The following is a 23,170-nucleotide window of genomic DNA, read 5'->3' as shown; positions in this document are numbered from 1 at the left end:
AATAATGCCAACAGCGACCAATCAAATCTACTCACTGAAACGAACTGCCATTTTCAATACTAAACCATGCCAATCAACGAACGCGCAGCCAATTAGCACCCTTCCTAGCTGTCACGTGTGAAAGGAAGCGCTGTGCTCTCATTGGTCAGCGTAGTGCTGCCTCCCGAGCTCATTTATGTGCAAGGAGTGAGTGATTGACTTTATCAGTCCAAGGACATCATTCGCCTGGAAAGGGGGGGAAGTTTGATCCTCTTTCTCACGGATCCCAGTTACGGGAGTTTTCCTCCCGTTTATCGAGACCCAGGATTATCCTTTCGTTTTTCAATTCATGATTTCTTCAATGAAGCCTACGTGAAATTGTGCTCAGTTTACCGTTAGCCAATTCACTCCACTAAACTGGGGTTTCTCATACCTTTTTTTTCTTTTTGAATTGTTTTTTCTCGATTGAGCCCAATGACTATGCTCCTTGATAGCGCTCCTCAGTTCCCTTCACTAGGAGTAGGGGGGTTCGGAACGCCTAGACACCATGAGTTGGGAAACCGAGACCCCGGGCTGGGGCTCAGTCCATTCGCAGATTCATCTCACTCGGCTGCCTTCAAGATAAGTCCCGTTACTCACGATATCGCCTCCAGCCAGTCCTCAGCGTTCACCCCGCAAGCTACTGGATACGCAGCTGCGCTCGGACACCACCACGGAGGACAAGTTGGTTCTTACGCCGGTGGAGCATTCAATTCGACCAGGGACTTTCTCTTCAGAAACAGGGGCGCAGGCATCGGAGAGACCGCGCCGCCGAGTGCCCAGCATGGAATCTTTGCCGCTTCTGCTGGGAGTCTACACGGGCCCCCCGGAATTTCGGACAACCCGGGACATCTGTTGTTTCCTGGACTTCATGACCAGAGCGTGAGCCACACTTCACCGGGAGGACATGTTGTAAACAGTCAAATGCACCTGGGTTTACGCGGGGACATTTTTGGCCGTCCAGATCCGTACCGACCTGTGGCCAGCCCTCGTACGGACCCTTACGGCACCGCTCAGCTTCATAACTACAACCATCCCATCAATATGAACATGGGGATGAACGTACCCACACACCACGGTCCGGGGGCCTTCTTCAGATACATGCGGCAGCCTATTAAGCAAGAAATGTCTTGTAAGTGGATAGATGAGAATCAGATGAACAGACCTAAAAAGACTTGTGACAGAACTTTCAGCACAATGCATGAAATGGTGACACATGTTTCAATGGAACACGTTGGCGGCCCAGAACAGAGTAATCATATTTGCTTCTGGGAGGATTGCCCGAGAGAGGGGAAATCCTTTAAGGCCAAATACAAACTGGTGAATCACATCCGAGTGCACACTGGAGAGAAACCGTTCCCTTGTCCATTCCCCGGTTGTGGGAAAATCTTTGCAAGATCAGAAAATCTTAAAATTCACAAAAGAACTCACACAGGTAAGGCATTCGTATCCAACCACCCCCGAAACCCCCCCCCCCCCTTTTTTTTGCTTAACCCACTGGTTTTGAAAAAAAAATGTATTTATTGATATTCCAGCGGGGTTCTACGTACATTTCAGTTCTTTAAAAATGCACAAAAGTGCATTTCCATTTGAATTAATTTTAAAGTATGGAGTAAGATTGACACAACTACTTTAACTACACTTTAGGTTTAGGGTAATTAAATAGGCCTACATTAGTCAAATGTTTGGGAGGATACAATTTTTTTGATCACATGACCGTTATTAAGGAATTTAGTTTTTTAGATTTTTTTTCAGGTTGAGCAAAATTTATTTTTGTTCAAATGTATACATATTCCATGTCTTTGAGGGGATGAATAACAGAAGAAGAAAAAATTCAAAGCTGCGTGAGTTGTTGTGGAGCTAATTTCTGAATGGACTGTCCTCTTTCATTTGTCTGATGCTTGTGGCTATAAAGTTAGAAGTAGCATTGGGGTTTGAGTTTTGTGGATGCATGAAAACAGTGGTATATATTGGTCTGGGAAAGTATGAAGTGGTCGAATTCCATTTGGTATGATAGCTGGATTTGTGCCTAAATAACTGACCCCTTTCGAGATCCACATGAAATGCAAAGCAAGCTGTTGAACAGTCTTTATGGTTACACTTGGCAGAGAAGAAACGTGTGCAAAAATTGTTCACCAATTGCCAAACAGTAAACACGACAATGCATGGCGTGTTAGTTTGCTAAAACGAATATAAAGATTCTTGAGAAGTAAAATAAGGGATAACAGCAAGGACTCTCAAAGAGCGTGATATGTGGTTAACCAAACCATCTAGCGTGAGCGCAACACGGCCTGTTAATTTCGAAAGGCATATTACATAACTGAAAGTTGTACAGAACATCCGCTCTATTAAAAAAAGTAACATTACTAAAACTTCAGTGTTTGCTCTCACTTGCAGGTGAGAAACCATTTAAATGCGAGTTCGACGGCTGCGACAGGCGCTTCGCGAACAGCAGCGACAGGAAAAAGCACATGCACGTGCACACATCTGACAAGCCATATATCTGCAAAGTGTGTGACAAGTCCTATACACATCCAAGCTCGCTCAGGAAACACATGAAGGTAAGGGATATTTTCTGATAAAAATTAAAATGTTGTAACCACTTAGATAAACACAAAATGCATTATCAAAACAATGCGTTTACATACATTTTAAGCAGGCCTGATATTGTTCTGTATTTTGGTTCACAAATGTATAACAGAGATCAGATATCCTAGACACAGAGTACAACAAGCGTGCTATTTCCTCCTGTATGTCACACATCTATGAACGTTGTAATTTAAGGTACATGAATCTCAAGGCTCAGAGTCGTCTCCAGCTGCTAGCTCTGGATACGAGTCCTCCACGCCGCCAGTGTTGGTTTCTGCGAACACTGAAGACCCGACAAAAACACCCACGTCTGCAGTGCAAAATACATCTGCACACAGCGATGGACTACCGCCTAATTTTAACGAATGGTACGTTTGAAGCTCCAAGCAGACTCTCAAATGGTGGACCAAAAGGTTGAAGTAACCTTTTAAAAAAACTATTTACGCTATGGCGTTCAAAATGGCATTGAAACAACAGGAAAAGATGAGAGTTCGCCAGCAGGCCTCGTCCATTCTCAGGATTCGAAATCTGACTTTATTCCGAGTTCGAAGAAAACTAGCAAGGCATAAAATAACAAAATAACACTTTCTAAGAAGAAATGGGTTTCCTTTAGTTTTCAGATTTCAGATGATTATTTTATTTTTCATTTTATGTATTTTCTGAAGAAAAAAAAATATTTAAAAAATAATGGCAAAGAAAGAATATTTCACGGTGTTTTATATTAAGGTGACACTCACATCACCTTTTGATTGATTGTTAAAACTTCAGACAGTCTTAAGAAACGTGCCAAAGTCTTTGTCTTGAACTTGAACAAAAAAAAATAATAAATCATAAATAAGTATATAGCCTACTCGTGAATGTATTTCCTTGTTTGATGGAGTCAAATCTGTTGTCCAAGTCCGTTTTCAGGTGGAGAAATGTGGTATTAGCTTACGATTGTTACCTTTGAATATAACGTTGCCTTTGTTAATAATGATGTAAATACATATCCATGATGCCATATTTCATATTTATCAATTTGTAATTTAATTATCGGCGAAAGAGCCGAATCTTAAATGATATTTATGTAAATGTTTTCTAACAAGACTGTACAGTTTTGAGTCAATAACCAGTTTTAACGATGAAAAGGGAGTCAGTTCTAAAGTTCCCACGATACGATTGTATCTTTTTTAACCAATATATGTGTCTTATCTGGGTCGTAAAGTATTAATTATATTAATATTATGACATGACATGATCTATAGTTTCAAGTATGCATTTTCCAACGCAAGTTCATGTGAGGACCGGTATTAAAAATGAATAAAAATATTGTTTTTATTTTCTCCCCTTTTTCCTTTTCTTCTCCTAAAGTCATGCAAGGAAGTAATATTGATCCTTTCTGGTTCTTATCAAAATGACCTTTTTTCTCGTTTACTCTTAGCATCAGAGTATAGACTACATCTCTATAAGGAACACTTACAAATTCGAGAGGCCCACTGACCAGTGTTTTCATCGACACGCCAATTTCTGATCAGATACACCATGCAATAGCATAGCTTTCATTCATGCATCAACTTTGAACTTGTGTGACAGTGTTAAAGACATTATATTCTTGGGGTTTGAGGTACAGCCATTTGAATCAGTATGGTATTCCATTTTTGATGGTTGCAGAACTGTCTTGGAACTGTGGATGCAAGTCTGTGTTTTATGTGTCAAAGAGGAGCAATGATATGTCACAACAGTTATCTCAAAATAAAACTTTTTGTCTGTCAGTTTGCATTGTTTTAAATGTAGTTATTCTGTGAATATAGCGTGTTGTTTGTTATGAATACTGTGGTATAACATATAGAAAACTTTGATTACACATTTGCTTGTTTTATGTGAATAACTTTTCCAGATATGGAACTGTATGTGTGAATGAAATTTAGCATTAAGAGTACTAGAACTTTTTAAGGTGGAAACGTGAGGGAAAATTTGTGTTCAGTGACACCAAGAGTTACAGCGTTGCATTGTTACATATTTTTTAAGAGACTAAAATTATGCATATAAATATATTGTGCTTATGAACATGATTTCAAACCACCAGCTACTTTTGAAAACAAACATAAAAAATACAGTACCTCGTGAGTAACGTGATATATAAATACGTTTATTTAAATAATTTAATGAATATATGTTTTATATACTATTTTCTATACGTTATGTTAAAAAGAAGAAAGATTTATTTCAGCCACCTTCGATGTATCTTCAGCCCTGATCTCATACAGAACTGATGTACAAATGGAGCTTGAATGTTATTTGTGACATTTTCTCGTGGAAATGGGTCACGCATCAAGTTATTCCTGAAAAGCACGTTTAACTGATGAACTGTGTCACTGTGCCATTTTCGAGGCAAACGATGTTACTACAACATACCTATTCACAACTCAGCAAAATCTTGTACTTTCTTTCGAAGTAGGGTTATTGTTTGTTGGTTTGTTTAACAAACTATTTATGACAAAATGTGAACACGTTTTTAACTGGAATTAAAACAAATTCTGAAATGTCACAAATGAAGACCTCAGTTTTTCTTTTTCATTTCTTTCTTTTGCTATTCTTCTCTGGTTCTAACCGTGAACTTATACGCCCTACTCCAACGGTACGAAACAACAACACACTTGAACTTGGCAATAAGATGCCGCCATCTTAGCACCCTGTTTCTTTGAGGGACGAAAAAGTTCTGAATTGTGTAGTGTTATTGCAGGTTAACAGCCGTCTTTAGAATATTATTTCAGAACCTGTCTTGGAAATTTGTGTGGTACACAAGCAAGAACCCTGCTAAATTTAAGTTTGAAAACTTTCTGCCGAGATACGCTAAGATACGCATTCTCTCGATTTCAATTATGTAGGCTGGGCTTGGCAGACATTCATTCAAAACGTGTGGTAAAAACAAGAGAAATTGCACCAGTGGCAGAATGTATATTTGTTTTATTCCACTGCACTACAGAAATACGTATTATATTTTTTAAAAAAAATTATATATATATATATATATATATATATATATATATATATATATATATATATATATATATATATATATATATATATAGCCTAACAGTGCAGCACTAATTCAGACATTGCTACAGAATTTAAAATAAATTATAAAAAACGTATACAAAATATTGATATGTCTTATATTTATAAACTAATAGGCTACGAATACAAATTAGCAATATTTAGAAAAACGAATCAATAAAAGTGTACGTGGTGAACACACAAAATATATTTTTCACTGAGTCAAGTTCACGATTTAAAGTCTATATAGGCAACCATTATTTTTAGAGGACCTGCTGGGCTCTTTTCTCCTTCCTCGCTTTGGTATGCAGTATTTTAGCCCAACCCCCATACACTCCACCCTCATATCAAACCCACCCCCATCTTCAAATATAAACAGTTTTACAAATTCATTTAAACTGAATCTTTTCAGATTTCTGCGCAAGCGCAGTTTTTTCTATTTCACACAACATTTTCTCCTCACGCCATCGGCTAGAGTCCATCTGACAAATGCAGTGACGTCACAACATGGCGCTGGCTGTTTTGCCGAGGCACCCCAAAACACGCTAAGCTTGACTAAATGGGCAACCTCGACTTTATTTAAAGCTGTCGCGAACAACTAAAACTATAGAGAGGTTCACATAAGAGAAGGCACGGTCCTTAAACAATACCTGTCTGAAGAAAGACAGGCAGTTTATAACGAAGTCTGAAAACGATTAGAAAACACTTTGGTACTGCAGTCACGTGGAAGGAGTTTGAAAAGTGGCGGTTGTTAGCTGTATGAAGTAAGAAACAGAAAAAAGGTCCATTGTCAATAAAATGCTGGACAAGCAGATATGAGAAATGTGAGGTAGGGTTTTGATTAGGCTAATTAATCTGTAGTCTAACAGACAATGTTTATATATTAAATAGGCTTACATACATTTTACATATTTACTTAATATATAATTTAAACATGACTAAGTAGAAGTATTCAACTGTTTATGAGTTGGATGAGCGCTCTGGCTAATAGGTAATTTAGGGTCCTTTCCCAAGTCCTCCCTGAAGCCGCACTCAATCTCATGGCTTTGCTGGCTAAGCGGAGTGTCTAAGAGGATAGACCGACACGAGCAGGTTCCAAACGCTTTCTGTCACGCAACTGCGTGCGCGATCATAATAAACCCAGGAGTTACCTTGAAGGTGACAGGTTGCAGTTAGCACTACGCCTATATGTTACCGTGAGCTATTATTTTTCCGGGTTATACTTTACTTTTCAAACATTAAAAACACCCAAATATATCGCTAAACACATATCAACACACATGTCCCGGCCCTGTGATGTAGAAGTAAATTCAATGCCGTTCAACAATTGATATACTCTATAGGGGATCCTGTAGTCAAGCAAGTCAAGCAAGGTAAACTCACTACTGTTATGTTCCAGAAAATGTACTGGATATTTGGCTATTCGTTTAATTACCCCATACTGTAAAAATAACATTGTAGACTAGAAGTTATGGCATTAGCTATCATAATAGATACAATTCTGACTGTATTATTGTATTTATACAAAAAACTCCATAGCTAAAATATGCTATAAGATAAGTGAATTTGACTGTATTTGTCTGTAACTCCCTATTTACCAAACAATACCAGAGTGAGGTGGAAGATAGGGACAATTTGCACGTCAATTAACCCTTTTCAGTACGCTCTACCGATGCTTATTCACCTGTTGGAAAAGCGATGAATATGAAAAGGTGCTCAATATGACTGTTAATCCAGGATGTGTCCTTTCAAAATCTACTTTGGATGTACTGCAAGCCTTTTGTAATGTTAAAGTAAGGCAATTGGAGCCATCATTTACCTTGATGATTCGTAAAGTTTGCGTTTAAATTGATGTAGCCTTCCCTTCATATTTTAATGAATTTTAAGGGCTTTTTTTCTGGTAGCCTTCTTTAAATAAGACAAGACTTTATGCCAGAAGTCCAACAAAGTGCCAACTCCTTTTTTTGTTTGGAATTAAGACTGTGACTTGTTCCATCTTCCTCTTTTTTGTTATGCTAGTGGAGTTTTTATCTCATGTATCTCCTTATTTGCAGCGGGTCGCTAGCACAGATGGAAAATAATGTCTAAAAATTAAAATTTGTCATATTAACGGCTTGTGATAGATAGATAGATAGATATTCTCTTTTTATATAAACATTTTATTAGCTTGTACTAATACTTTACAAAGAGGTGAAGTTATTATTTTTAATTTCAGTGAACACAGGCCAATTTTAACAAGGAACCATAAAGAAAACTTACCACATATTAAAAATAAACGTTATTAAAATCAGCGCAGATAAAAACTGCTTATGTTTAAAACGCCTTCACTGAAATACATACCCCTGCGATTATGTTTTACACCACGTCGGATAGACGGTAACACACAGGGGAAATTTAGGTTTAACACTTTATTACAAAAGAGTTATGTGTGCTTTAAGGACAAACCTCTTACTATGACGATAAGAAGTTATTACACGATAAGTCGTAAACTGTATTCTCATATTAGGATGGATTTCTAGACCCAAATACTTTTCACACTCCAGAAATAGTTTTAAGTACTATTTGCAGGTCTACGTGAATGTTTAAATAAGAATGCAGCGAATCGATTTGCACCTTAAAAGAGAACACGTACAGGGTACTTTTTTTCCGTTCTTTTTTTTTCTTTTTCTTTTTTTTATAAGTACCGAGTAGTTCTTTTTTTGTCTCTGTCAGATTGAAGGCACTCCTCCTCCTAACGTTTTCATGGTGTAATTTTCGGTTCGATTTTAAATACGTGTACATTTAGTTTATTATTTAAAGTTTATTCTAAAAAAAAAATAAACATCAAGATATTTTACCTAAACTTCATGGGAATTGTGTTTGCTTTAACAAGAAAGGACATGAAATTATTTGAATATATCTGCCAAAAAAATTGCTCAGTTCAGCTGGAGCTTTGGAAAATGTTTTGTATATACCCAATGATGCTCACAGCACCAATGCCTATATATATATATATATATATATATATATATATATATATATATATATATATATATATATATATATATATATGAAGAGTTCAGATGCAAAAGCCTCTAAGTGCCATCTGAAATTTTCATCTGAAATTAGGATTTTTATCAAGCTCCTATGCTTAGGTTGAGTCATTTTACTTTAATGGCAATGTGAAGGTCCTTTTCCAGGCTATTAAAGTAAAATAATTGAACATAAATATAGGAGCCTGATAAAAATCCAAATTTTAGATGAAAATTTCAGATGGCATTTAGAGGCTTTTGCATCTGAACTCTTCATATATATATATATATATATATATAAATTAGATATTAATAATATAAATAATATTGGTTACTAGAAGTTGGTGACCACTGGTTTAACATCATTGTGAGTCACTTATCAAATTAATAGAGGATAAAGAGAGCTAAGATGGCCATCACTGCATCAGTAGCACCTATAAACAAGGGTCAGGGGCTGTGGGGGGCCAGAGATCAGGTGCTAGTGATTTGGAAGCCTATATAAATTCTAATATAGACTTAAGCAACAATATAAAAAAGGCATAATCATTGGGACAGAAAGATACACTTCTGCTTCAGCTGACATAACATGACTATAATTAACTTTAAAAAAAATTAGCCCTTAAAACATAAAATGGAAGGTGTCAACTATTAATTGGTCAAGTCATATACATTTTTATTTTTCATATTTTACTGTTTATATATTTGCAACTGAACATAGAATACACAAGCAGCTCTATACTGAAGCTTCACACCATAGCTCATGCAAGTAATGATTTATTTCCTGAGGTGACTTCCAAATCTTGTGTACTCACTTTTTTTAGTTTCATAGAAAGTCATTATGCACACTTTAAAGTGTGTGTGTGTGTGTGGGTACACATAGGTATAGAGGCTATCAGGGAGTGGGCGGCCAGGTGCTGTTGGAAATTGCTTGGCTATTGCCAAAGAGACCTCATGCCAGGATAATGCAAGGTCCAAAGGTGCACCAGAGTCAATTCAACCCCTCATGCTGCTTATACCTCTCAATACCCCAGGGACAATCTCCTGTGTAATTGTTTTTCCGGTTTCATCTGTACATTTTGTGGGGTATTACAGAAAACAGATCACATACTTTGTCTTCACTCACTTTTTTTCTGTGAATTCATGTGTTTCTTAACCATGCTGCCTTTGTGGCACACAAACACTAATTGCAATCACAATATCTAATACTGACCCACATTATCACTTGTAAAAAAAAAAATCTTGAGGGCATGTTTCATATAAATGTATAGATTTCAAACTGCAGTTCAAATGGACATTTTCTCATTTAGTAAAAATTATGACGATCATCAGTTTGGAAAGTTCACTGACTGTCAATTTAAAATCAAGTTAGCATATCTGAAAGACAAATTATGCATGAGTGAAAATCAGTTAACTAATTTCCAAGTTGAACGAGGAGAGAACGAAACTTACCTTAATATAAAAGGTGGGTGAAGACTGCAGCGGCAACCCTATAACGCAATAGGCCTACTTAAAAACATATTTTGCAAATATATTATCCTGTAGCTATGTTTAAAATCTAATAAACATATGCAAGAGAACATTATAGGTATATTACAATGCAAAATAGGTAGCAACCGACCGTTATTACGCTGAAAAACTTGAATATCTGGCTGCACCTAAAAATGCAAGGGAGTTGCATTCACAGATAATGCGATTTAACGATTTAAACAAACAAAAGTGATTAAACAACGTGCAAATTCAAAGATAACTACAACAGTAAAAATCAGGAACACATCTCCGTGCAGTAGAAATGTACATTTTATGCAGCATGCGTTAGATGCACCTTTTTCTGTATAACTAAATAGTTTAGAAGTCACGCCATACTTTGTCAATGTTTGTCATAAATGTCACAGGCAGCCTGGCTTAACCCTGTAATTGTCACAAAAAGAAAAGTCAGAGCATAGAGTTATTAACAATTCACTTGGCAAGTCCTTGAGGAACTCGCTCGAAATGAATGTCAAAGAAACTTCAATCATGCACTGTAGGTCAGATTGCTGCAATTTCCCTGTCTCAGAAAACTCGAAGGTGTTATGTTTTTTTTTTAAGTGAAAACGTGTGGAAGGAGTAAAATTCATTCGTTTAAAGCTTTCAGATGAAAAGTTTATAGAGTTTAATCATGGCTAAAAGAAACGTTCATTTACCTGCATGCGATCGTTTTGCTTTTTGTCTTTCTTACATTATGTCAAAAAGCCTATATCATATCCTTACACAATTTTATCCTTTACATTTCAACTTTTAAAAACGGGAAATTCTACAGCATAAAATGTTATACACTAAGATACCAGAAGTGTTTTTCCTCAGGTTATTAATAATACATTATGTCGCCAGTCTGGTTGTTTCATTTAATATGTCGCCATTAATGCATTCGACGCCTGATTGCATCAGAAATGAACAGGAATGTGAAGTAAACCGCTCATCATGTAAAACGCCATGTCTTAAGGTTTAGGCATGCTAAAGTGAGGAAACGAAGTAATTTTGTTTTGTTTTCCGACTAATAAATTCAGAATATTTAGATATAGCTTACTTTTAAAAAATATATATATAATCACATAGCCTATACATGAAACGAGCATCTATTCCACATGAAGTCAGTTTTAACGTTGATGGAAAAAGACGAACATTAACAATGTAAATAAAATGCAAACTGTCCGGGAAATTCTTCATACAGGCCTACATTTTGCATTCAGATATCAGCATGTTTTGGGATGAAATGTTATTCCTTCTCAGAAACGATGTCTGTGTTTCTGCCTGTTTTGTTTAATTTTGCCAAATGTGACTGCGCCCTGAATGATTTTGGTACATCACCTAAATAAGTTGAAATCTGGGGCATTTGGGCTCAAGTAGGCTGCTTGTCGGAGTCAGTGAAGTGTAAAATTGCAACACCAGACAGCCAGCATAATAGCTCAGAGGGGGGCTAATGTTCATGCTACATTCACAGAACATTTTTATAATTGCTAAATTAAAAAGGGCTATGTATGTAGGTCTATACAATGATTTATTTTGTGCTAAGTGCTTTTTAAACTCATTTGCACTTTATAGTGCCGTTTGAAATTCCTGATAATTCTCTGCATTTGTCACACACTCATATCGATACAGTTTACAATCATAAAGCAATGCAAAACTGTGTACCATTTCGTATTACTGAGAGCTTTGCAACCTCTCAAACATGCATTTATTTATTTTTTAATATTTGATCTGCAAGTCTCTTGAAGTGACAACACTGCCCTCTGCTTTAACAGAAACCTTAGAGTTTCTTTTCCATCCTCTTAAAACCCAGAATGTCAGAATGTTTCAGAAGATAAACACATTTTAAACAAACAGACCAAGTTTCATTGAGACCGTTTAAATGCCCAAAATGTAATAAATAACTTCTAAAATGATAACATAAATCATAATCAATACTGAAAGGCATAGCCAGAAGGAGACCTTGGAACAAAAACATGTTTTATCTCTAAAACGTAAAAGTTCTGCAGTGTATTAACACCTAATATACACTGGTGGGATTTTTAATACAGAGTCATGGACAGTTCAGCAGACTACTGTCTGAACATAGAACATAGACAGGCTGCCAGAACATGTAGATTAAGGATTAATCCATGTCAATTATTAATCCATGATTAATTCCAGTTTCCCCCTGAGAGTGGGAATGGGACCCTATTTAAAAAATAAATAAATAATTGTAAGATCCGGCTGAAGGAAAGCGGATGTACATCCTCTTGTCCACTACACATACATCAGACCACTCATCAAAATAAATAAATTAATCCAACATCAACAAATTTAACTTCATGGGAGGAGTCAAAATAACTTTTTGTACATCTTTGGAAATAAAGGGGTGGTAACATGCACTGTACAGTGTACCAAACATCCACACATAGTCTTTATGCATTACCTCAACCCAACCAAGTCTGTAAAATAAATACATTCAAAAATGAAATATGAAAGGTTTAACTTCTTACATGCACTGCATTCAAAAACAGAAAGATGCATTTATTTAATAAAGCCTAATTTCTTCCTGATGCACTTTACAATTCCGCAGCTGGCTATGCAGAAACATTTCCTCTCCCGATGGTCTCTTAATGAGAAACATTAAGAGATACCCATCACCCCCAACTGCAAGACTACAGGAAAAATTACTATACCCTTTAATAACATACATTAACAGCAGCTGCAGCCGGAGTAGCTTCAGTTCTCACTGGTCTGCATGTCACATGCACTAGGCAACAACCACACTCTCAGAGTCGTTCCAAATGTCGAAATAGTGGCTGATTATATATCTTTATCTAGAATATAGAAGTAATACTTCTATATTCATCCTTGGGTTATTTTAAATGTTACTTGGGGCAGTGTGAGTAAGTAGATATGGCATGAACGTAAAAGATTCAGAGGTAAAAATGTTTAGTGCTTTAAGATGTGATGGAAACTAGCATTAGGTTAGAAATGTTACACACCGGACGGCCAAGACTGAAGAGCCTCTACACTGACAGCTGCCTCTTATTATGCACGTTTCAGTCATTCTGACATGCATTCATATCTTTCTATTCCTGCCTGACACATTTTCATTTCAATTAACCATTAGACCTGTCATCTCCTTTACTGCACACACATACACTTTTTTTTTTTCTTTTTTGCATAGAAAATTGCTCTCTAATTAAAAGTAATCAAAGGCTGATGAGTAAAAAGCCTGGCTATTTTCATGATTTTATTTATTTATATAATTTGTAAAGTGAATTCCTCTATATCGGATGATTTTTGATGGCCAGAGGATTGGCAGAACAAAGAAATTGTTGTGTGGAGTCACTAATTATTTAAATTATTATTTTATTTATTTATTTGAATGTCAACTTAACAGCAAGTTGTTGCATCCCAAATTAATGGGTGGGTTGAAAAATTAAAAGTATCCACACAAACTCTAAAACTTAACGCCACATATATTAAATGGCATCCTGCATAACATCCTTTCGGTGTGGAAAGTTTGACAGCAAACCACACAACGACTTGATATGCTTTTAATTAATATGGAATGACATGCTGTCCATCGAGACTACCTAGGGACCTGAAGAAGAGGCAGGGACAGCTGCATAATTACTACTCTCACATGTACAGAAAGTAAATAATTTATTGCCTATAGTAGCCATTAACCGAACAAACAAAATAAGCTCTATAACTACCCAGCAATAACTTAAGTCTGTTGAAGAATCAGGAAGAATATTTGATTAAGGCAGGTTCTCATACCAAACTTTGCTTAGAGAAAAAAAATGCACAATATGAAACTAGTTTCTCAAGATTAAAATAAGAAATGGATGTATATAACACATTCAAAGTCACATTGTACAATATATTCTGGATCTGTTTCAGTGGATCTAGCCATCAAAAACATGGTGGTAGGAGGCAAATGGCCAAAAATGCACTAATGGCTGCCAAGATGTTCTAAAAGTGAAGCATTTATGACCTCCAATAATAACATTAAATGTTCCTGTAATAACGTTGCGAAAGTCGTTTCTCTCTGGTGATTTACAATGGATTTCAGTCTTCAGCCTGTAAATCAAATACTGGCAATACCCACACACTTGCTAGCTTGTAGTCTGTTTTCAGCAACATAAACTGCTTAACGTCAATTATGATTTGTGCTGGCTGAATTTAACATTCCTACACATCTACAGTACACAGCAACTCAGAAGCCCACTGATACGTTGTTGTAACTACATGAGCACAGCATCCAGACTTCCCACACACAATTATGTCTCATGGCATCTGTCTCTGGAGACATTATGGGGGACATCATGGAGACAGGAGCTGGAGCGCAGGCATACCTCATAAGTCAGCTCTGAGAGCATATATCATGACACCTCCATTTATTTTTAAAGAGAGCGCACTGTGCGCGTGTAAACTTTGAAAGCGCCTAATAGATTTGTTCGAGTTTTAGCTACAAGAGAAGACTGATCACAAGAGCATGCAGAGCAGAACTGTTCACATATTTGCATCTGACCTGCTCTTGTTCGGGTCCTGGGAACAGCAGAGAGGTGTGTACAACCTGAAGTTTACATGATATCACAGTTTTTTTTTTTTACCTTGCCCCGACCACATGTGGAGTTATGAGATCTCTAGCAAGTGTAAACTCAGCAAGGAGTCTGAAATACGACTGTATGAGTGCAGAGAGCTTCTCCACAGTTACTTCCACTCATTTATTAATGCCTGGAAAAGTGATGTGCTAATCCTGAAGAGAGGCTTAAACTTCTGTGAAAAGTGTGAATATAAAATAGGTAAGACAAGGCATGTTTATTTATATGTCACATTTCATACACAATGGTATTTCAAAGTGCTTTACAAAAAAAGAAAAAAATCCATGAATTTTTTTTTTTTTATATATAAATGCTATATTAATATATACTTGAAAAAAGCAGTATAAACATTAATTTTGTATAGTACTGTATAATATTCACATTTATTTTCAAATGTAATTATACCCGTGTTGGCAAAGCTGAATTTTAAACGGCCATTCCTTCTCTGTTCAGGGTCACATGATCCTTCAGAAATCATTCTAATATAATGCTTTGGTGCTCAAAAAACATTTATTTATTAATGTTTAAAACAAAAGTTGTGCTGCTTAATATTTTTGCAGAAATATTTTTTGTGATAATTATACTTCTCAGAATTCTTTAACGAAAAGTTCAAAAGAACAACATTTTTGATCACTTTAATGAATTCTTATATTCAAATATATATCCAAATATATATTTGTTTTGCAAAAATTTTTTTTACTGGCCTTAAAGGTTTGAATTGTCATTTTTTAGATTATATGCATACGTCACTGGAGCAAGGTTAAAAAAAATACCATGAAGCTCAAATTGCAGACTGTACACCAAGACAGTCTACCGCTTGCTTCACTTCAAACCATGCAACAAGGTCTGTCCAATATTTGCAACATGTGTGCTTATCTTCATTCGGCGAGAGCTCTGTCTGTCCTGCTCCCTTTGCTACAGCCCCCGTGCTTTGTGCAGAGTCCTGCATTTGGTCTCCCGCCTTTGCTGGGGCCACGAAGAACTCTCCAAGTTTCCATTCACGCTTCTCATTACTGGGGCATGTTGAGGTTTTATGGAGCCTTGTAAACCCTTGAATTACTGCACTTTAAAATAGATTTTGACACTATTATGCGACTCTGCTTATGCTGAAGCCTTTCATTGCTAGACGGAGGACTCATAACGGCGGACGACAAAAGAGCATGACTTGTTAATTATTTTTAACTGCCGGATAAAATGATTATGAACTAGGTAAAAATGCACAAAAGGCCTGTAAGGGGGTGAGACACGTAATGATGTTTTGTCAAGAACACGGCAGTCGTAAACTTCTTCATAATAATAAAAAAAAGTTACAATTAGTTTAGAATCTTTTCATTCTTAAAGTACATGAACTTAGACTTAAGACTTTGAGATTGTGACATAATCTAACAAAACAGTTTGTTTGCTGAGTAAGAGTCTTGTGACTATCTGTCTGTGCATTTCTCCTCCCAGGCTTCTTTGAGACGGGAGCCGTCTGCTGGGCGGCAGAGCGGTCAGAATAGAAGGTGGCAGCCAGTCAAAACACTGCCTGTTATTCCAGCCAGAGCCCAAGTGCCAGTGAAGAGCTTCTTTTCATGCGCCCTTAATGTGGTAAAGTGATCTGCTGCACAATAGGGACACTCAAGGAGGCCATCCCCAGCAAACAGGCCAAAACAAACAGCTCCCCTTGGCCTAGCTGCCTCACCCCCGGCCCCCTGAACACATCCCAGCACCTCTCAGGTCTGCTTCAGTGGGCATGCAAACAGAAAGACGCTCAAAGATACTGTACACATCCATTCACATGCACGCGCAGTTACTCGATACGTACACAAATAACATCCAGAAACAAATAAAACATGAACACATGCTGCGACAAATAACACGCGTACCACATGCAACCACACATACTCCGCAAAAATATGCTGAGCTCACACCCTCATTTGGGGTATCAAAACAAGCAACAGTTCTGAATCACAATGAAGAAAAATTCTTCATTTAAAGGTGGGTGGAGGGGGGGGGGGGGTTGATTTGAAAAGATAAAAAGTATATTGGCTTAATCTTTTCTAATGATTGAGCCACTGAATCTCCTATTTTAAATGTTTTATGACATGGTAAGTTAAGGTTATTGACATGCTGTGTGACCCCATCAAAATCAGTGATATTTATGAATGAATCATTTATAATTTTGACTTATAAATATAAATGCAAACCTTTTGAAAACAATGAATATATTTTAGGAAAGTTCAAAATTTGATTTGACTTTGTGTGGAAGCGCTTTCAGTACTGACCACAGCAAGCATTTATGCAGAGGCCCAGCTGGCTCAGAGACAATTTGGCTGACAATGTCAGAAGAATTAACACTCTCTTTTACAAGCTCAGCTTTAAATTACTTCTCTAGCACTCGGTGCTAGCTTCAGTAAACGAGATGAGATGAATTCAAAAAGAAACTTTACATGCGGCTGCCCCATGTCTGTAATAAGCCTTCTCAACCCAGACATTTACCACACAACCAAAGTTCATGAGAATTATACAAGCACTACAGCCGCTCCTGGAATGGGCCTTTTTCTAGTGTGCAGCATGCGAGAGAGAATGAAAGGCAAATGCTTTTCCCTCTTCTACTCTTTCTTCACCCTTTTCTTCTCCCCTCTCCTCCTTCTTGTCTGTTGAAACATGTGGTCAGCTGTTGTGCTTCCATGTGGTCAGATGATCAAAGGCAGAGCGGGATAGTAATTGTCCCCTGCTGAAGCGCAGCTCGGCCTGGGATCAGGGTCCCAGCAGGTGGGGGGACAGCCATGAGAACGGCCAGAGAAGCCGGAGGAACGCGAGAGGCCCTGCCTGGCAGAAATAAAGACTTCCTAAGGGTTCCTCTCTGACAACAGAGCCGCTTGGGGAGAGTGAAAAATGAAGCTTCCACACATTTAGGATTTTTTTTTAAAAGGGGGGGGGGGGCCTCAATGGGGGGATGGTGAAAATGAATGCATAAGAACAAGAGATTATAATATTTGGAGAAAGGGAAGAAGACTTTGATTGTGCGACTCTCGCCTCAGTTGTTGGATTTTAACATCCCTGATTTGCGTTTTCTGGAGGAAACAATCATGTCACCTAGTTTCAGTTGTACTGATTATGCAAAATGCTTGTGCAATTGTTGGAAACCCAGCGTACGGGTGTGTCTGTATGAGACGGGCCAGTAAGAAAGAGCGTACGACAGAAAGCACGAGAGAATGAGATACACCGTGACTAAGTCAGTGTTTACCTGAAGACCAAAGGGAGCTGTGAAAGCTCACAAGTCAGCCTACTTCACATATATGTGGGAGCCCACAAAACACTTTTCACTGCTGTCTGTCATTTTGATTGCCCAGCATGACTCCCTCCACCCTCAGCAACCCCCCCCCCCCCCCCACCTCTTCCTCTGGCCAGATGGCTTTTTTTTAACAGTCTGTGTCTTGCACCTCCACTCTCAATCCTTGGAAGAAGCGGGAGGAAAGGGCCAGCGGGGGACATTGGGCTGTGTGGACAAATGGTTTTGAGGTAGCAGAGCAAATAAAATGGATTAAGGGGAACCTTTTCACAGATACCCCCAAAACTAGTTTGGCACTTCTTAGGCAAGGCCCTCATAAGTGCAGAGATGAACCAATCTATTTGCAGAAATAAGAAATCTTCAGTGAATAGAACTAAACAAACTCTTCTGACGCACCTGTAATAACAGACACTTCAAAGATAGGGTTTCAGGCTCCACATACATGTATTAAGATGGGTATATTGTAAGAATATGAACAAATTTCAAGAAGTTCTGATGCTCATAGGTGTTCATTTAACATATAGAGTAGCATGCAAAATCATCAGAGTAGAAGACAAGGCAGTATGACATCTGCAGAAGACTATCATTGCAACAAAACATATTCATCAAATCCATTCGAACACAGCAGGTATCTCTCTACAACACCACAAAGGCCCTTGGTTCCTTCAAAGTGGAAAACGGACAGGAAACTCTGTGATTTCATCATCACAAAAGATTTCTGTTGCAACCCGAACCTGAAGCCAACAGGCCTGCAGACATTAAGGAGGCTACTGGAAAGGGGTAAATAGACCTGTCAGTCTTCTCACAGTCCCGACAGAAATGCCTGCGGTTTGAGTGATGGAAGATGTCCCTCTTGCACAATCCCATACATTACAAACTCATTCATAGATATTTTGACGCAGGCAAATTTCTTGTAATATCTGACAATGCTTCAGGGATTAGAGGATCAAGATTCAAGGATGTGCCTTTTGTCTTTGCAACCAATTCAGAATCGTCTCCAGTCCCTCATGATGGCTGAAGCACGTCAACGGTCATTTTAAAATAGCACAAAATAACCCATTTGATGCTGTTCCAACATCAGCCAAATCAAATGCAAAACAATGACTCCATATGTACCCGAAACTAAATGTCAGAGCAAGAAAGGACTGACATTTGACTTCCTGATGGATGTCATTATGTCACTAGGCAACATAGCATGAGTGTCCTGCCTGAATAAAAAGAGCTATTGTCAGACTGCAATCAATAAGAGAGCTAGTTTTTTTTTTTTTTTTTTTTTTTTGCAAATAATGCACATGAAACACAAATGGCACATACTAATCAGTCTTTTTGTTTGTTGTGGAATAGCGGGAAAAATCCCTTTTGAGCTGACTGTTTTCAAAAGCCCTTTTGGCAGTCTATCAGGTAGCTATTTATAACAGCCAAAACAAATAATTATAATATTTACAAAGGTTTAAACAGACACACAGTCCAATTTGATAATGTGTCTACATGGATTTAGAATCATATAAAGGGAATTTGTTTGGCTTGTAAAAAAAAAAAAAAAACGAAAGATCAGAACTGATTCTAATGTCACTGGATTAGATCGGTGACGTTGGCCCTTCCCTTCACATCAGGTCGCAAGCTCCATGTCACATGACACCAGGGCCCTGACCCCTCTGTGATGACATGCTACTTTAGGGTCAGTCGGGTCACTCAATTAGCAAAGGAGACAAAGACCTGGGCGTAGAGGAGGCGAGAGACCAACCGTCCCATCCAAAGCAATCCAACCCCTGTGCTCTCTGTCGCCCGTGTGCATCTGCTTGTCTGGCCAAGCCCTCATTTAGCAGTTCACTGACTTGGAGACATGCCCGCTGCTCTTCACGGAGCGTGCGGTGACAGCCAAGAGTCACTAAAGAGCTGAAGAGTGACTCCTGTGCCACATGGTGGAACCGTCGGCGAGATTATGATCTTACGTCGACAAGTCAAAAGTCTGGTCTTGAATTGACTGGCACATACATTAGTGTCAATAAGAGTCTGATGTCAGACAGATTGGCATCGACGGGTGCACATGCTGGGAGGGGAAATAAAGCTGCTCTTTGGTGTAGTAACAGAACATGCAAGGAAATGTATGCAGGCATATGTGTTTATGCAGTATAGCTTACGCCGTTACACAAACATCAAGGCGTTCATTCATATGTCTTCGGCATCCCGTGCACACACCCCTGACACTAGACGCCCACTAGTATACAGCCTCTTTTCAATCTTGATTTCCATCTTATAGACACTCATCCAGAGGGAATGATACAGAGGAAGATTTCAGCTGAGAGCATGATTGTAGTTGAAGGTATTTTAGGGGAACCTAATTCTGATGGAGGTGTCTAGAGGGCTCACTCAGAATTGAAACCCTCCTCTTTTCACAGAGCGATCGGGTATGTACTTAGTATCGTTTTCATCCCACAGCAACAATCACACATATTGCCTGTGTTCTTTGATGATGAAAACAACTTACTGTCAGAATGGATTGTTCCCTGTGCTTCATCTATAGCTCTCATAAATCTAGAATATGTTTGGAAAAGTTGAGCAAACTTGCAACAAAATTATTTCTAGCTACGCTGCCCCATTCCAATGGATGAATCCTTCTTGCAAACTTGCAAGCGCTAAACTACAGTATTTTCAGCACAACAGCTGGCCCTGTCATTTCCATTAGAAAGCAAACCACCACAGCTGCTCTCACCAGCATCTGCTGAGCTGTTAATGAAAATAAACAGCGCCAATCCCCATAAACATCCTCATAAAGTCATCAACTATCTCCGAATTTACAGCACTGAAAAATGCATTAGGCCCTGCCTTGATTTGATAGCACGAAATTTCTCAGCTCATAAATATATTTATATAGCCTATTCACAGAGCGCACCAATTACAAGGCGAGCAGGGAAATTGTCAAACAATGTTTCGACATGTTTAATAACACTGGGGTATGATTTGTCAAGGCAGTGCACCAAACATAGCCACTAATGAGTAGCAATGGAACTCAGAGACTGCCTGGCCAAATCACGGGGCCTTGGAGGACTATTCAACCATTGTCAACAATTTCACTCTCAATCCTCACGCAAAACGACAGAGACCACCGTTAGTGGATAGCACTTAGCTAATGGCTCCCTTTTGGCAGGCGTAATTACACAATGATTAGCTTTACCCACTTCAAACTTTCACACTTCACCTTGTGTTCCTATAGTCTGCAGCGAGCAGGTCTGGGAACAGCTATGCAGACCGGCCAGAACCAGACTTGTTTGAAATGGCACTTTTATGTTGTGGATTCTACGTGTGGAGATATATTTAGTAGGTGCTAATCTAATTGAATCCAGTGCTTCCTGTCAGACAAGGTGCTGGCAGACCACATAAACATATCAGTGGACAATGTAACCTCCATTATTGTAATCTAGAGTCTATTGAGGACCAGACAAAGTGAAAGGTTAGCATGCTTCTGTCAAATGCACATTACTTTAGTATTTGTCTATTGGAGTGATATTGAGGTTTGTCATACACAGAAATAAATGCTTGGAGGTAAGCAATATTTTTAGACTACTGGACTGAAAAATAAGTTAGTAAATTTCAAATACATTAAAAACAAATCCGAAACAAACAAAGTTTGAGCATTGAAACATACACAACTAAGATTATTCAAAGTCTGCTCCATTTTAATCATCATTACTTTTTCATTACTTTATCATCAAAATTCATAAAACATTTGCATGAATTCAACGTATCTTGAAGGAAGTTAATTAATTAATACATTAATATTTGTCTAAATAAATTTAATAAAAATAGTTTAAAAAAAATTTTAAACAATATTTAAATGAATAAAATTATACTTATTATACTTATTATACTTAATATATACTTTACAGCACATAAAAAGAATATTTATATGCATATAATATATTTATTCCCAAAAATAGTTACAAATATGTACGTCAAGGTATTCACATGTCAGATCTGCCAGAGTCAGAGTGCTGTTTATATCTTAAATCTCTACTCTCCTACTCTGTCACATCAATGGAGGGAAATTGTCGTCAATTTGAATGTCTGATGAGATGCCGCTGGTGGTCTGCCACTGGAAGTTGAACATATGGGAGGGGAGGGCTTACCGGGTGGAGAGGCTCAGCCGACTTACTACTTTACAGATAGCCATGCTGCATGCATATGTTGGCAATAACCACAGGGAACGGGCTGTAAAGCATCCTTCAGTTACAGTCGAAATATGATACTCCAACTTTGGGTACTATGAGTAAAACTAGCTGATAATTGATTAATTGAAAATAATAATAAAAATGCAGATACATTTCTTTCATATCATATCAAAAAAAAAAAATAGTATGCATGATTTCAAAGCACCATGAAAAATTCTGGTCACCATTTTGAACAACTGAAGCATAGCGAGCAATGCAATGCTTTTGTTCCTGGTACTGAGACAAAAATGTAAATGCGAAACATGCTAACAAATGGGAACCCTGATGTCACAGCAAATGAACAGTTTTAGTAACAGCTGATAAAAAAATAATAAAATCAATAATGGCAAAACAAACATAAGAATTAAATGAAGCTTCCCTATCACTGCATTTGGGTGCAGTTGTCAAGTTATCTTGCCCGTAACTTCCCAAGCCAAATCAATAAATATACTCTTGTGTTGGTTTCCACCATCAATCCTCAGCAGAGCTAGAAGAGGGAAGCATGCCTTCCTCTGATCAATATTACAACAGCGAGGTGAAGGGCAGGCACCTGAGACTCCTGCTTTGTAGCCAGATGGGTCTTTATATGTTCTCTAGAGGACTTATTTACCCCAGCCTTCGGCCTGGATGCTCAAGCCACTACATTTCTGGCCTATCCACCTCTTTGCGCATGAAGCCGCATAAGAAGTCTGATTCAAGTCATTTCTCTTTTTTCCAGTCAAGTTAAATGGTGCACCGTGTGTTCTACTGGATGGCAGGAATTGAAACATTTAAAAAGCCAACAGCGATAAGCCAAGCACAGACACCCCGCAGACAGACCACCTCGCCGTGGAGACACTTAAGCGTCTGTGGCTTTGACAGCATTTTCATCACACCCCCTACCCCCCTTCACCATCTGTGAATGTGCCCGGCAACATCAAACCGAGTCTGAGA

General features: G+C 38.0%; 1 protein-coding gene and 1 long non-coding RNA gene across 6 annotated transcripts in view; one reads left to right on the top strand and one right to left on the bottom strand.

Annotated features, from left to right (window-relative positions):
• The window catches only part of LOC127971724 (uncharacterized), a 69,418-nt gene that overhangs the window by 28,735 nt on the left and 17,513 nt on the right, over positions 1-23,170 (bottom strand). The window lies entirely within an intron of this gene.
• Positions 195-4,358, top strand: LOC127971723 (zinc finger protein ZIC 3-like). Its single transcript, XM_052574937.1, has 3 exons — positions 195-1,453; positions 2,416-2,579; positions 2,803-4,358. Exons 1-3 carry the CDS (start codon positions 454-456, stop codon positions 2,983-2,985), a joined length of 1,347 nt encoding a protein of 448 aa, XP_052430897.1. The 5' UTR covers positions 195-453; the 3' UTR covers positions 2,986-4,358.

This window comes from Carassius gibelio, chromosome B14 (genome assembly GCF_023724105.1).
Source record: "Carassius gibelio isolate Cgi1373 ecotype wild population from Czech Republic chromosome B14, carGib1.2-hapl.c, whole genome shotgun sequence".
NCBI lineage: Eukaryota > Metazoa > Chordata > Actinopteri > Cypriniformes > Cyprinidae > Carassius > Carassius gibelio.
This window is presented reverse-complemented; position numbering and strand designations above follow the sequence as displayed.

Bases quoted from the DNA above. Each gene is read 5' to 3' on its own strand.
- LOC127971723 (XM_052574937.1), top strand. From the start codon at position 454: ATGACTATGCTCCTTGATAGCGCTCCTCAGTTCCCTTCACTAGGAGTA. The intron at 1,454-2,415 runs GTAAGGCATTCG...TCTCACTTGCAG, and splicing joins TCACAAAAGAACTCACACAG to GTGAGAAACCATTTAAATGC. The intron at 2,580-2,802 runs GTAAGGGATATT...TTGTAATTTAAG, and splicing joins CGCTCAGGAAACACATGAAG to GTACATGAATCTCAAGGCTC.